The 14673-nt window shown below is 31.5% G+C and overlaps 2 protein-coding genes across 6 annotated transcripts in view; both read right to left on the minus strand.

The window, feature by feature from the left end:
* Window positions 1-2679, minus strand: part of LOC129906660 (mucin-17) — a 470057-nt gene extending 467378 nt beyond the window's left edge. For 3 of the 5 annotated variants that reach the window (XM_055982509.1, XM_055982505.1, XM_055982502.1), the window contains exon 1: window positions 1862-2679. The gene's annotated coding sequence lies outside the window, so the exon portion shown is untranslated. The remainder of the gene's footprint in view (window positions 1-1861) is intronic. The other 2 variants (XM_055982510.1, XM_055982503.1) reach the window with 1 other exon arrangement.
* Window positions 2680-10488: 7809 nt separating this feature from the next.
* Window positions 10489-11460, minus strand: LOC129909844 (uncharacterized). The gene has a single exon (XM_055986963.1). It carries the CDS (start codon window positions 11458-11460, stop codon window positions 10489-10491), a length of 972 nt encoding a protein of 323 aa, XP_055842938.1.
* Between the last annotated feature and the right edge of the window lie 3213 nt (window positions 11461-14673).

Consider the following 14673-nt stretch of genomic DNA (forward strand, 5'->3'; position numbering starts at 1 on the left):
CATCATTTTTAAACTTAAGGCTTTTGGGTTTCCGCCATTTTTCATAGCCTGGGTAGAATCATACCTTATTAATAGGTCCTATCAGGTAAAATTTAAAAACTGTCTTTCAGACTCTTTCACTGCTCACTCAGGTGTTCCTCAAGGAAGCCACCTAAATGATGTAACACCATGCATGCGTTCGAGTGAAATTTAAATATTTGCTGACGACATGAAGATATTCAAAATAATTAAATCTACCGATGATCACGTTCTTTTACAGAACGATATTAATAGTTTTAGTGTTTGGTGTGAAAAAAATGGTCTAACACTTAACCCAGTTAAATGCCAGACAATTACTTTTTCTAGGAAACGATTTCCGAATGTTTTTGATTATTGCATTTTGCAACAGCAACTTTGTCGGGTTGACCGAAACCCCTCTTAAATATGCTTCGCAAGTTTGGACTCCATTTTATGAAATTCACAAAAGCCGTATTGAATCAATTCAACATAATTTCATAAGATTCGCTCTAAAGGGACTTCCTTGGTTTGATCCTTATAACCTGCCTCCATATGAACAAAGGATCCAACTTCTTCAGATTCAAACTCTGTATCAAAGACGAGTTAATAATGACCTAATATTTCTCCATCAACTTCTTAATGGACACATTGATGCTCCAACCTTGTTGGCCTGTATCGGGATTAATTATCGCGGAGGGTCTCACCACCTTCGAAGATTTGAACTTTTACACGTAGAACACATAGAACAAACTATGGCATACATGAACCTCTTAATCATATGTTAAGCTTTTTAACTAAAACACATCTTATATCGACTTTATAAGTAAGGTGGGATTGAAAACAAGTTTTCGGACCAGTGCACCTCTATCGTAATTGTTCTTCAATGTCTGTATTAATTTTATAATGTAATATTATGTTAATTGTTAGTTTTGTATCGTAGTATATATTTTTGTGCATGTGTTATTTACTAACCACTAACATATGCACTTATGATGAGCTCCTGATTGCAGATCGTAGCTTGCTCTAAGCACACTACATCGGAAATTTCTGAAGTGAAAAAAAAATATTAACGCAGTGCTAAAGAACAGAGATGCATAGGTAAACATTTCTGATCAAGGTATTTATTGTAATTTAGCTGTATCTACTATCACTGCCAGGTGATTGCTAGTTATATCTACAAACCCTAAGGAATATTCTCGATCCTACAGACTAATAGGCACCTGTTGAATAAACATATATAAATACGTCTCAAACGGTTAATATGATCCAAAAGCAATAACATTGGTTCATCATTGATCTAAGTGTGACGGTAGTTCGACCAAGTGACATGATGTGATACTTCAATTTAGTTTTGGTATTTATATTTATTTCGACTAGGTTACAGCGGAATTTCGACCGCTTGGTGACACTAGTACTAATTAATCATACCTAATTTTAATCATCATATATATTTAATTTACACATACTTTGTACGAGTATATGTATAGATACACATACGTACGTAAGCATGTTTTTTTGTAAAACACTGCGGTTTCTCTTGTGAGCTCCATGCATTCTCTAAACTTTTTGTGTTTACATTTGAATGTGTAGAATCGGTTTACGACTTTCAATTTTCATTTTGGAGATACCTTTGAGTAAATTAAGACAGCATGCATTGAATTAATACAAAAGACAAACCAGGCAGTACCCCAACAAGAAAGGTTTCTTTGTTATAAAAAGTTATTTTAAGAAGTGTATCCGAGAAAACTGTCAAACAAAAGATTAAGAGAACACTTTTGTTGTGTAAAGATGACGCATGCTCAGAAAATTCTCTTACTATTTTCAAACATCTTCATTTAGATTAATAAGATTTAACATGACTTACCTTTTGGAAGGTATCGCTTCAGAAAATAGTATTTTTTTTTTAATTCCTGCCAATCAGTGCAAGTTAAAAACAAACAAAATTACTTAATACACATGTTACCTAGTTAAATGTTAATGGCGTTAAATGTTTAACTTCTTATACTTTATTCTATAAAAGAGAAAAATTCAACCTGTACCTTTCTCTTTACTTGTATGAATACCACTTTACGCACAAAGCTTATTTTTTCCTCTTCCTGAAGTTTCTGTTGAAGGACATTTATTGCGCACACATCAAATACTTTGCACTACCACAGAAGTATTCATAGCACTCAAATTAACAGAAAAAAGAACAACAAATATTCAGCAAATTCTTATGATAGGTAAAAACTTTAAATCACACCGAATTCGACACAAATTATGTTAAAATTCGGCAACGGTCTTGGATCTTACCACTTGTAATAGGTATTTTTTGGAAACAAATATTTATGTATTGATTTCCTTCAGTTTCCTGAAATAAACAGGCAATCGAGATTAAAGCAACAGAAGTGAGCTAAGAACAGGATGAGGACTGCCACTTAAGAGTTGTTACAGAGAAAAAGCTCCTTTAGACTATGAAAAAAACACATTTTGAAGCAACAACAAATTTTCCGCACACTGCTAATATTTTATGCAACATAATTCAGAGACTTTTCTTATTTCCACACTTTATTTTCACAAGGTTTCCAAATTTGTTTTTTTTTTTTTTTTTCAAGAAAAGAATACTAAGGATATATGGAGGGATATGTATTGCTACCTTTGTTTTTAAAAGCCACTGAAGAGACGTCATACAAACGAGTATGTTTGTGAGTTTTTATGGTTGGTTTGTAATTTGATTAAAAGCTTTTGAAAACACTAGCAAAAATAAATGAAACAAACACAATGAAAAATTTAGGTATTCATCTTTTTTAGTTCAGGAGGCAAAAGCTTTTAGCACTTGTATGAACTTCCGGATGTCGTCAGCTGATTATTTTTTGCACGTTGTTATTGGATGATGTAAGCATTCAATTTTAAGACAACCATTTCGTTAATCTTTAAGTACCTACATCCTACCTATTTTAGTTTTTCAAGTGCAGTATGAAACCAATCCACTTTAAGATCACGATTAGATTCAAGTGAAGAAAAAGTCATCATTCAACAGTATACCTACTTCAAAAAGTTGGAAAAACAAAATTAAGAAGGAACGAGACAACCAAATGCATATGAAATAATAGTCCCGTTTTTTCAACTACCAACATATTATACACTCCGGGAAAAAAATAGTTATTTTGTAACTATTTGCATAGTCACTTTATAGAATACAATGAAATTTGGCGAATACCTAACTATTTTTTGACAGAAGATAATAGCATTGAATAATTACACTGGTCAACAAAGTTGAACTTTTTTTTGCCACAAGAACCAAGATATACTTTTCTATAGGTTTTTGATATGCTGAACTCGAAGCTGAAGTCAAAAAAATTTGATTGGCCTCCGTTTTTGAGATATAACCGTTATAAAATGCTGAAAAACGTCATTTTGGCTCTTTTCTAGCTTCTGTTTTTATGTGGGGTAATTCATTATAAACAAATTTGTACTAGTGATTATAAGAACAGATATTCTTCTTCCAGAAACTGTTTAAATTTTCCCGATATCTCTTTTATTGCTCGAGATATCTTAAGTTTCAGTTAGTAAGCCAAAGAGAAACTAAATTTAATCTAAAGTTTAAGTCCCTGGTCATAATATTTTTGCCACAAGAACCAAAACATACTTTTCTAGAGGTTTTTGGGTCGCTAAACTCGAATCCGCAATCAGAAAAATTCTATTAGCTTCCCTTCTTGAAATATAACCGTTATAAAAAAAACCTTATTTTTGCATTTTATAACGGTAATATTTCAAGACCGGAGGCCAATAGCATTTTTCTGATTGCGGATTCGAGTTCAGCAACTCAAAAACCTTTAAAAAAGTATATTTCGGTTCTTGTGGCAAAAAAAGTTTAATTTGTTTGGCCAGTGCTATTTCTGAGTCAAAGACCACTCCTTAAATTTTAAATATCTCGGGCAGTAAAAAAGATAAAGGAAAGATTTAAACATTTTTAATAATATAATAATAATTTAACTATATGCCTGTAAGACCTAAGGTCTTTTAAATGCAACTGCACGGCACTAGTTAGAAGGAATAGAAAGATAGGAAAGAATTTTGTTGGTACAGTGAATTGAGAATAGGATGATTATTATCTCATATAGTCCCACGGGTGGCTTCCAAGCTGGGGGATTAAGAAAAGAATGCTGCCTGAGGTAGGGATCAAACCCACAACCTTCAGGTTAGCAGTCAAGTACTACATCCACTGCACCATTGCCACCCGCATTTTTTGAAAGAATAAAACCAGTTCTTATAGAAACCGTTACAAATTTTTTCATAAGGAACTACCCCACATAAAAACATAACCTCGAAAACAGCCAAAATGACGTTTTTCGGTATTTTCTAACGGTAATATTTCAAAAACGGAGGCCAATAAACATTTTCTGACTTCAGATTCGAGTTCAGCATATCAAAAACATATAGAAAAGTATATTTTGGTTCTTGTGGCAAAAAGCTTGTTGACCAGTGTTATAAATAGAAGTGACACCGCAGATTACTGATGCGACCTAAAGTACCGGAAGATAGATAAACTACATAGGGTTGCGCCTCAACTATCATCTATCATGTATTTTCGAGTTGAGTCTAAACTAATCATTTTTTTTAAACCTTCATAAAAAATTAATAATTACACGGTGTTACAAAAATGAGGTTTAAAAATATACGCGGGCGCAGACCTATCACGTTTTGTAGAGCTAGTCGCACTGATTACGAAACGGTATTTAAAAAGTCCCTTACACCCCCAAAATCTGGAGTTAGGGGCAGAAAACGTTTTTTTGATCTTGCCCCATTGATAAAAATCTAGCTTCGTCAAATTTTTACCTATTTTCGATTTTTTAACAGTTTCTGATAGGAGATAAATATACCTTTTGAACAATGTATAAAACATGTAACTCGGTTAAACCACCTAGAATTTATAAGCTGTCAAAGATTTTGGGGGTATTAGGGACTTTTTAAATACCATTTCGTATTCAGTGCGACTAGCTCTACAAAACGTGATAGGTCTCAGCCCGCGTATCTTTTGAGTGTTAGAGCTTAGGTATATCGATATAAGTTTTCGTTTATTGAAAAGTCATATTAGTCTAGAAAAGGAGGAAGGAGCCTTTTGCTCCTACCGGCCTGGGTTCGAATACCGGCATGAATTGAGATTGTTTTTTTTTTATATTTTTTTAAAATAAAAATAAAATTAAATTGTCCCAGGAATCACATCAATTGTAAACTAGCTAACTATTTCAAAACGAGTTTTGTATAAGGATAATTGCATGAAAGCATATAGACATATTTTTGTATGTTTTTCGCTCTTATTTATTTACCTATTTACTAAATTAAGTATTTTAATTTATTAACACTTATAAATATAAATTTGTTTCATTGTTTTTAATATTAAAAGTATTCTTACTATTGTGCTGTCTGAGAATAACTTCAAATAAGATGTAAGATGTGTGACTTTCTAACGTCAAATTTCATGAGGGTGGTCCATCATTTTTGTTTTGACTCAAACAAACACCGTTTTAATTATGATATTTTTATAGACACTTTAGATTCTTGTATTTAATCTCAAAAGTAACATAGTTGCTACATACAAACCCATCTTAATATTTTTTGTTTTTAAACATAAGACACAATTTTACAATTTCTTAAAGACTAACGTACCATTATTACGTTAAATACCCATTTCCCTATAGGTAAATACAGTGCAACACGGATATAAGAAAGTTTGAAAATCCCGGAGATTTATTTCTTACATCCGAGTTTTTCTTATATAAAAACCTCGGACATAAGAAAGAAAGTTTCATAAACAAGAAGATATATCTGATGTGTAAAAATTCTGAAAAAGATGTCGATCACACACTATACAAGGTGTCCCGGGATGAGATAAGAAGATTTTGAGGGATGATTCTTGGGTTAATGTTAATGTTAATACTCATGATAAAAACTTCATTAATATCTTAATTTTTAGAAGAAATGCTATTCTTTGTACATGATTTTAAAAAATGTTAAAATCTTTTTTAGTTGCTCAGATATTAATTTTTAAATGGAATTATTTTTTTCTTACCAATGATAGTTTTTGACTTTGGGGCCGATTTCCTTCGAAAACAAGTATTTTATAAATTTAATCTTATGAAGAAAACAATTATGAACAAAAATTTTGCTATCAAGTTTGCCAGAAAACTTATAGATTTTATGATATTCAGGAAAACCTGCAACAGTCAAAATCTCTAAAAAATGTATTTTTTTGCTTAAGTCAAAAATGAATACGAATTAAAAATTTATTTTTATTTCTGTTTACAACAATTATTCAAAGTATACTCCTTGATTTTGTGTGCTTAATAGAGACGGTTTTTTGGATTTTATTGGAAATATTAATTTATTCTATCTATTGTCCCTTTTTGAATGACAGTTTAGAGAATACATTCTTCTTGTTCCACAAGAATTGCTATTGATGTCAAATGAGTAACGATTTTCACTCCTATTCATAAAAAAGCCAATATTTTCAAGTTTGGGGAACTATGCAAATCATTGAACAGGTCCATTTCTTCCCATCCAATGATAACCCTTATCTTCATCAACCAATCTTAATATTCGTTTCCTTAGTGGGCTAGAGCGTCTTCTTTTTCGTAATATGAAATAGCTAATTTAATCAGAGAAATATCCTGGATTCTATCTAGTAAATCATATTGGAGAACCTATACCAATTAATATTAGTAGAAGTGACACCGCAGATTACTCATGCGACTATAGGAGTATCGGAAGATAGATGAACTATACATTGCGTCTAAACTAATTATTTTTTTAAACCTTCAGAAAAAAATTAATAATTATTATTATATATTTCAAAGAGCTTATATTGATATAAGTTTTCGTACATTGAAAAGTCATATCAGTCTAGCGAACAAGGTCGATGCCTTTTACTCCTACCAGCCTAGGTTCGAATACCGGTAAAAATTGAAATTGTTTTTTTTTCGTTGATTTTTTTGACAACTAATTTTTATTCTAGTAATGTAATAAAAAAAAAACAATCTCAATTTCCCTTCAGATTCGAACTTAGGCAGGTAAACTTAATAGACATTCACCTTATTCTCTAGGCTATCTCCACTTTTTGAAAATGGAAAACTTTTATCTATATAAGCTGTTTAGGATTTGATTTTGGGTTGCTGGATTTGCTTTTGGATTGTTGGATTTGTTTTTCTTAATTTTTTTTAATTCACAAACCTAAACAATAAACACGCACGATACTATGGACAACGTGAAAACAGCGGAAGTTTCCCTGGGTGTCTACTTCTATTGGTATTTATTCAATGATATTAGCAATAAAATCCAAAAAAAAACGGGCTCTATCAAGCACACAAAATCAAGAAGAACTTTTTAAATAATTGTTGTTACTAGGTCTTAAACAGGAATGAACTACAAAAATAAATTTTTAATTCGTACCCATTTTTGACTAAAGCAAAAAAACACATTTTTTGAGATTTTACCTGGTGCAGGTTTTCCCAAATATCATAAAATCTATAAGTTTTCTGCCAACTTGTGAACAACATTTTTGTTCATAATTGTTTTCTTCATAAGAATAAATTTATAAAACACTATGTTTATAACTCATTTTTCGAATAAATTCGGCACCAAAGTTAAAAATTATCATGGGTAAGAAAAAAATAATTCCATTTAAAAATTAATATCTGAGCAATAAAAAAAGATAATAACATTTCTTAAAGACGGGTACAAGGAATAGCATTTCTTCTAAAAATCAAGACATTAATTTTGATTTGATTTATTGAGCACGTTAAAATCCTTACGTTACAGGTAATTATAAATATAAACAACTATAATAATAAAAATGAATGTATATATAAAAAAAGATAACACAATTAAATTTCTATTGAAGGTTTTGAATGAACAACAACAACTTGTGTGTGTTACCACCAAGTTCATAGGCTGGAGTTAAATTAACAATCAAATTTCTAATTTACAAAATTAACGAAAAATCTAATTTTAAACTGTTTTGATTTAAAATTTACGTTAACAGAGTCAATTAAGTTATAATGTTTATTGAAAATATTAATCAACTGATTAATCAGACTGTTAGACCCATAGTTCGATCTGCTAAAACTGGGACGTATTGGCAATCTAGTTCTTAACCTGACACGGGCCGCGTTAAAGTTCAAACGACCCAAAACTGAAATAGATCAATTCATTAATCCAACGATGAAGCAGAGCTGTAAAAACTCTCTATGAGCAGAAAGGGATGGGATATTCAAGAGAATTAGGTTCTGAGGGTAGGAAGGCCATTCAATTAAATTGGACCGAGGAAGAAATCGAATTTCTTTTGGACACTTTCAATTCTATTTGTGTGAACATTGTAATAAGGGGCCCATATAACACAGCCATATTCTTATACAGGTCTGGCAAACGAAAAAAATAGACATTTAATTACGAAGGGATCACGGAACTCACTTCTAAAACGTTTAATAAAACCGAGTGATCTATTAGCTTTTTTGATTATTGAATCGTAGTGATTAGTAAATGATAACTTTGAATCTAGGATTATATCAAGATCAGAAAAGCTGGATTGGACGTGTAAACTAGAGGAGTTTAACATATAATCAAAAACAATGAAATCATGCTTGCGTGTGAAACGCATTGTCTTGCATTTATCAACATTTAAAAATAAACGATTGTTATTGCACCATTCCCAAAAACATAGTAGGTCATTTTGAAGAAGATTACAATCAGTCAATGAATTTATTTTCCGAAATATTTTTACATCGTCAGCGTACATTAATGAAGAAGAGTTTTTTTAAAAAGATGGAAGGTCATTTATAAATAAAACAAATAATAGTGGTCCCAAATGACTGCCTTGAGGTACACCGGAGTTAACGACAAAATTATTTGAGTGATTACGTGTGAATATTACACTATAATGTCTATCACTGAGGTAAGAAGACAACCAATTTATAAGCAAATCATTAAGTCCAATTCTTGACAGTTTATTTAGAGGAATACTATAAGCTTGTCAAATGCCTTGCTAAAATCGGTAAAAATGCAATCAACTTGCAGATTTTTTTCAAAAGCGTCAAAGCAGAACGTTGTGAATTCTAACAAATTTGTGACAGTAGATTTCTCTTTAACAAAACCGTGCTGATTTTTACTAATGATAGAAGAACAATTAAAAGATAAGACATCACAAACTAACAATTCGAACAATTTAGGTATAACAGAGAATTTGGCTATGGGGCGGTAGTTTCCTTTATTAGTCCTAAGTGGGTTTATTGTTGAGATGTCAGAGGGGATCGAGGGTCAGATGGGAGATTTTCCTCAAAGGACTTCATAAAAAACTCCGCAAACATGTTGGATATAACTTTAGGATCTTGGCTAGAAAACTTATCAAACTCCATACATATTGGGTAGCCATCAGTATTTCTTTTAATATCAACAAAATTCCAGAATTTTGTAGGATTTATTTTAAAATCATTTCCAGTTTTGGTTAGGAATTCATTGTAACGATAGTTTGAATAGTTGTTAAATTCATTTTCAAAATCAATATAATTTAGTAGGTCGCTATCAGTTTTAGTTTGATTAACCACGCCTTATTTCTTTTGTTTTTCAAGGATTTCAAATGCCGATCGAACCATGGGGGATAGTTATCTTTAGTTTTAACATGACGTAAAGGGATGGTTTCTAAAAAGCAGTCAAATATTATTTTATAAAACTTAAATAACTTATTAGGTATCTAGGTTCGAACCACTGAGCAAAGTATCCCAATCAATGAGATTAAACAATTCATCAAAGTTACAATTTCTAAAATTGAATTCAACAAGATTACAAGCATTCGAGAAGCTACAAACATTCAAGTTCAAAAGTATCGATAAAGCAGGATGATGACGATCTTCGATGACAAGTTTTACATCACTAAGTGTAACAGCAGCGTCCGTGTTTAAGGACTCGGAAGAGTATACAAGGTCCAGTATTTTATTGTTATTGTTTGGAACTCCATTAATTTGATTCAAACAAAGGGCAGCCATCGAATCTATGAGGGAGATTTCTTTGGACGTCATCGTTCGGGTCAATGTTTTCAGTTATGCCATCCAGGCAGTCGTAAAGTTGATCATATACATCACTGTTGGAGCAAGGCGGAATGTAAGTAGCCACTACGTAGAGGAAACCATTAGGCATTTTTATCTTTATGCACAATATTTCAAGCAAGGATTGTCGGAAGTCATCGACGAGAGAGCACATTAACGAATTTTGTACGGCTATAATAATTCCTCTGCCAACCACGGTTGAATCGTAGTTAGAATGACGATCACGTCGGTAAATTTGGTAGTTGCTATCAAAAAGTTCAGAATTAGCTATTGATGAACATAGCCACGTCTCGGTTAAAACAATTACATCGTGGGAGGTTGGTTAAGTTCGTATAGACTATATTGGTTTTGGTCCGTAAGCCGTTAACGTTTTGATAGTAAATTAATACATGCTGCTGGGTTTTAGCGTTGTCAGTTACTGTCGAAAATGGTGTGGTTGTATCTTTGAGTTCCTGTTCACAAATTCATGTACGATTACACCATTAAGCCAAAATAATGGAGAATTCAGTAAATGGAATATCGAGTCCGGACAACTTATTTTAAATGATGCATACTTGGAATAGTTCCTTTGTAGCATTTTCTCCACTGTGATTAATTCTAGTTTACCAATTTTCTGAATTAAATAAGTTTTAGTATCTAAAGCATTTGTAGATGGTGCAAGTTTAGAAATAAAAATTTGTTTTTGACCTTCAACAACTTTAAGTCCATGTTCAATAGGATATTCGTATCTATTATCTTCGATTGCAGGTTGCTCTACTGCAGGTCGCTCTACTGCAGGTCGCTCTATTGCGGGTCGCTCTACTGCAGGTAATAAAAATGGTTGACTCGAGGAGTTTGGTAAGGAAGTTTGAACTGATGCAGAAGGAGAACTTGCAGTAATAGTTTCAGTGGAAGAAATTGTTCTTGATTCTTGTGTTGTTATGGAGACCGGATTAGTTGAAACAGATAAACTTTGTTTCTTTATGAAAGGATTCAGTTGACCAATATCTGTGTCCTTGTCCACTTCTTCACTTTTCCGTTTTGTAGATGAGGAAGAACTTTGCTCAGAGTTAGCATTCGAATTTTTTAACTTACTTCTTGTAAGTCGGCCTTGATGTGGATGTTGTGATGCTAGGTTTTCAATTTTGTCTGAAAGGTACAGTAGTTGTTTGTGCATGTTTTCTAAACGGTTGGTGTTTTCAATGACATTTCGAGCAATATTAGTGTATGCGAAAGGATCGCACTCTTCACAGAAATGATAGAAAGATCTATTTTTGGCAAATAATTTTATAGAGCTGTTTGGAGCATCAATGCATTTCACGTGAAAAATTTTCCGACATATTCCATTGCTTATAATAGAATCAATTTCATAATCAGCAATTTCGTTACGTAAAGAACAATTTGCCATGTTGTAAACGATTCAAAATAAATTATAAATCTTAGTGGCTTTTTTTTTTGTTTTGAACAATTTAAAAATATTTTGGGATTTTGATTTTAGGCTAAATTTAAAAATAATGTTTGCTACTGAACAGTATGGTGATATTGTAGGTTTGTGTTATTTAATCCACAAACCGAATAATATCGATGTTAATGTGGTGAGTAAATATATTCTCGTAGTTGTAGTTCTGGCCGTAAGATGTCAGTATATATGAATAAAGTTGTTAAGGTGAGTAATAATATTCCCCTCGGTAGTGCTGAATAAAATATGTAAATAAAGAATAAACACCAAAGGAATATAAGGTGAAGTACCAAAATGGGTTTGCTTGGCAAAACACTACTAAAAATGACTCACCCAGAAGGTAAGACTGAAAGCAAGTTGTCTCGTATATAGGTACGTGATGTCGCTGATTGCTGTTCAGTCGATACATGGTATAAAAAGACAAGGTATGATCATTAGAGCCGCCATCTTACAAAATGGGGTAATAAAGCTTTGACGTTTAATATTTGGCAAAGTCAAAAGCAACAACAATTTCCAAGACAAATTTGTTTACAACAACAACAATTTCAATGGGCAGCTGTCAAAACCTTAAGTAGCCATTTTTAAGTTTTGACAGTTCTCGATACTGAGTTTTTTCTAATGATCATACCTTCTCTCTTTATACTATGCAGTCGATAAATATACAGGTTGATACTGATGATATAGAGTTGGAATTTGTAGCTAGTTTCACAAGCACTCGATTTTTGCAACACGTATGGAGATGAAAGCAAAATATTTGGATTCAATGTAGTATCAACTTAGCTTCATTACACTCAGAGAAAAAAATCCCATAAGTCGGTAATGGGACTACCATTAATGAAAAAAAGACTCTTTTTAATAGTATTACAATAGTTTTGTACCATTGTATTAATAGTTTTGAAACTATTATTATTTATAGGACAGAAACTATTGATTTAATAGTAAATACTATTTAAACTTATGGTATTTACTATTGTATTAATAGTATCGTACTATTAACTGTCTCGGAATTCGAAAAATAATTTGTAATGATGTATCCCATTAGATAATTTTCGTTTTAATAAGACAAATACCATTGGTTTTAATCGTATATACTATAGTTTTAATAGTGCTGTACTTTTAACTCTGTCGAACTTCGAAAAGTAATTTTTAATGGTGGATCCTGTTAGATTTTTTATGATTTAATAAGACAAGTACCATTCGTTTTAATCGTATATACTACAGTTTTAATAGTACAATACTTTTAACTCTGTCGAACTTCGAAAAATATTTTTTAATGGTGGATCCTATTAGATGTTTAATGATTTAATAAGATAAGTATTATTGGTTTTAATCGTATGTACTAATAGTACAGTACCATTGGCTTCGATCGTAAAACATACATTCTTATTTTAGTATTGTCATATTGAGTGTTTCATAAATATTTTAGACTAAAATTTATAGTTCATACTTTTATTAAGTATTATCAGCTCAAAATATTATTAATATTGAATATTTCAGCATAGCAACACAAATTTAATACAATTATTCACGTTGTTATATTATGAATTATTATTAATCTAATAAAAAGAATTGCCAATATCTCAGGATTGCCAGGAATGTAATGTAACACGACCGTGTTGCCAGAGTTTATATTAATAAAAATCATGTATAGAAGTAAAATTATATTTATATGAAGATTTTTTTTAAGAAATCATTTTTTAAGAATATATTTCAATCATTAACACAGTTATGAGCGAGTTAGGAATAGCATTTGATTTAATTATAAGTAAATAAGGAAATGCACGACTCTGTAACCCGTACTTGCTTTCATTATCCAAAATTCCTTCGAGTGTAAGAATTTTCATTATCTAATAATTTTCCTTTATTAATAGGTAGGGAGCCCCCAAACAAGAAAATCCCGTCATCGCGCCCACTAAAATTTTGAATGAGGAATAAAAGATAAAGTTAAGATGAATAAGATTCGCTTGGTCGGCATAATTTAAGTACCTAAGCCGGAAAGGCCGCGCATACCTGTTGCAATTTGGTGAATGACTGTGAAATGTCTCCATCATGACGGATTCAAGATTCTTAGCTTGTGGGTGAATTACGTTCAAATGAAATTTAACAGATCATTTTCTTCTCAAAAACGACCTGACGGATTCTGATCAAATTTTTTTTAACAAGGTGTATTTGAAAGAGTTAAGAACACCCACAGGATTTCATCCAAATCGTTTAGCCGTTTTTGAGAAAACATTTTTGATGTATGGTGACCCTTAAATTCGAGAATATTTAAGAAAGAAATCCTAAACATTATCAAAAATTTCACCTGTACTAAATTTCAACTAAATCCTCCAAGCCGTTTCATTTGCTTTTGAAAAGAAAAAAACATAGGTCAACGAAGGCCTATATATTTAATCGCAGAGTTCCGGAAAATAAAATCTCAAAAACTGCAGTTGCAATACTTGCTCTATGACTATAACATCTATAGGTAGAGCAAGTAAAAGTAATACATATGTATATATATATACATATAAATATATACATAAAAAAAAAATATAAAATATAAAATTAATAAAAAAATAGTACATTTTCGAAAGTTAATCGCAATTTATCTTTGCTGACGGGCTTAAGCATTGAGTTTTGAACTGTCGGAGTTCATGTTAATGAAATTACAATTTTTCTCGAATTGCGTAGGTAAGTAATGGAAGGTAAGTAAAATATTAGTGAGCTAAATACAAAAAAAAGTGATAAAAATTTTAACTACGTAATACATATAGCCCAGGGAAATTAGTAAATTAAATCGCATTTTTCGCGGGACAAAATTTTTTTCATGGAATGTGTTCGGTTGGTTGTCCTTATCATAAAAGTCAATTTGTTGGGATAATTGGAGGTTGGGAACAGCCGCCATCTTGGAAAAGAGATTGGTATAGTTTTTATTGAATAGCTCCATTGTTATTCATTTTAACAAAAACTGACAAAGGTAAGACTTATTAACAATAAAATTATCTAAAAAATCATATACAAAACAATTCCGTGAGTTGATTAAATCAAATTTTATAGTTGGTCAAAGTGCGTGTTTGTATCGCAAGGTTGGGGCAAAATGACATTTGTTCATATATCTGACGAACTTTTGATTTGTTTGGATAATTCTGCAAAAATGAATTATAGTATTTATAATTATCT

This window comes from Episyrphus balteatus, chromosome 1, assembly GCF_945859705.1.
Source record: "Episyrphus balteatus chromosome 1, idEpiBalt1.1, whole genome shotgun sequence".
Taxonomy (NCBI): Eukaryota; Metazoa; Arthropoda; class Insecta; order Diptera; family Syrphidae; genus Episyrphus; species Episyrphus balteatus.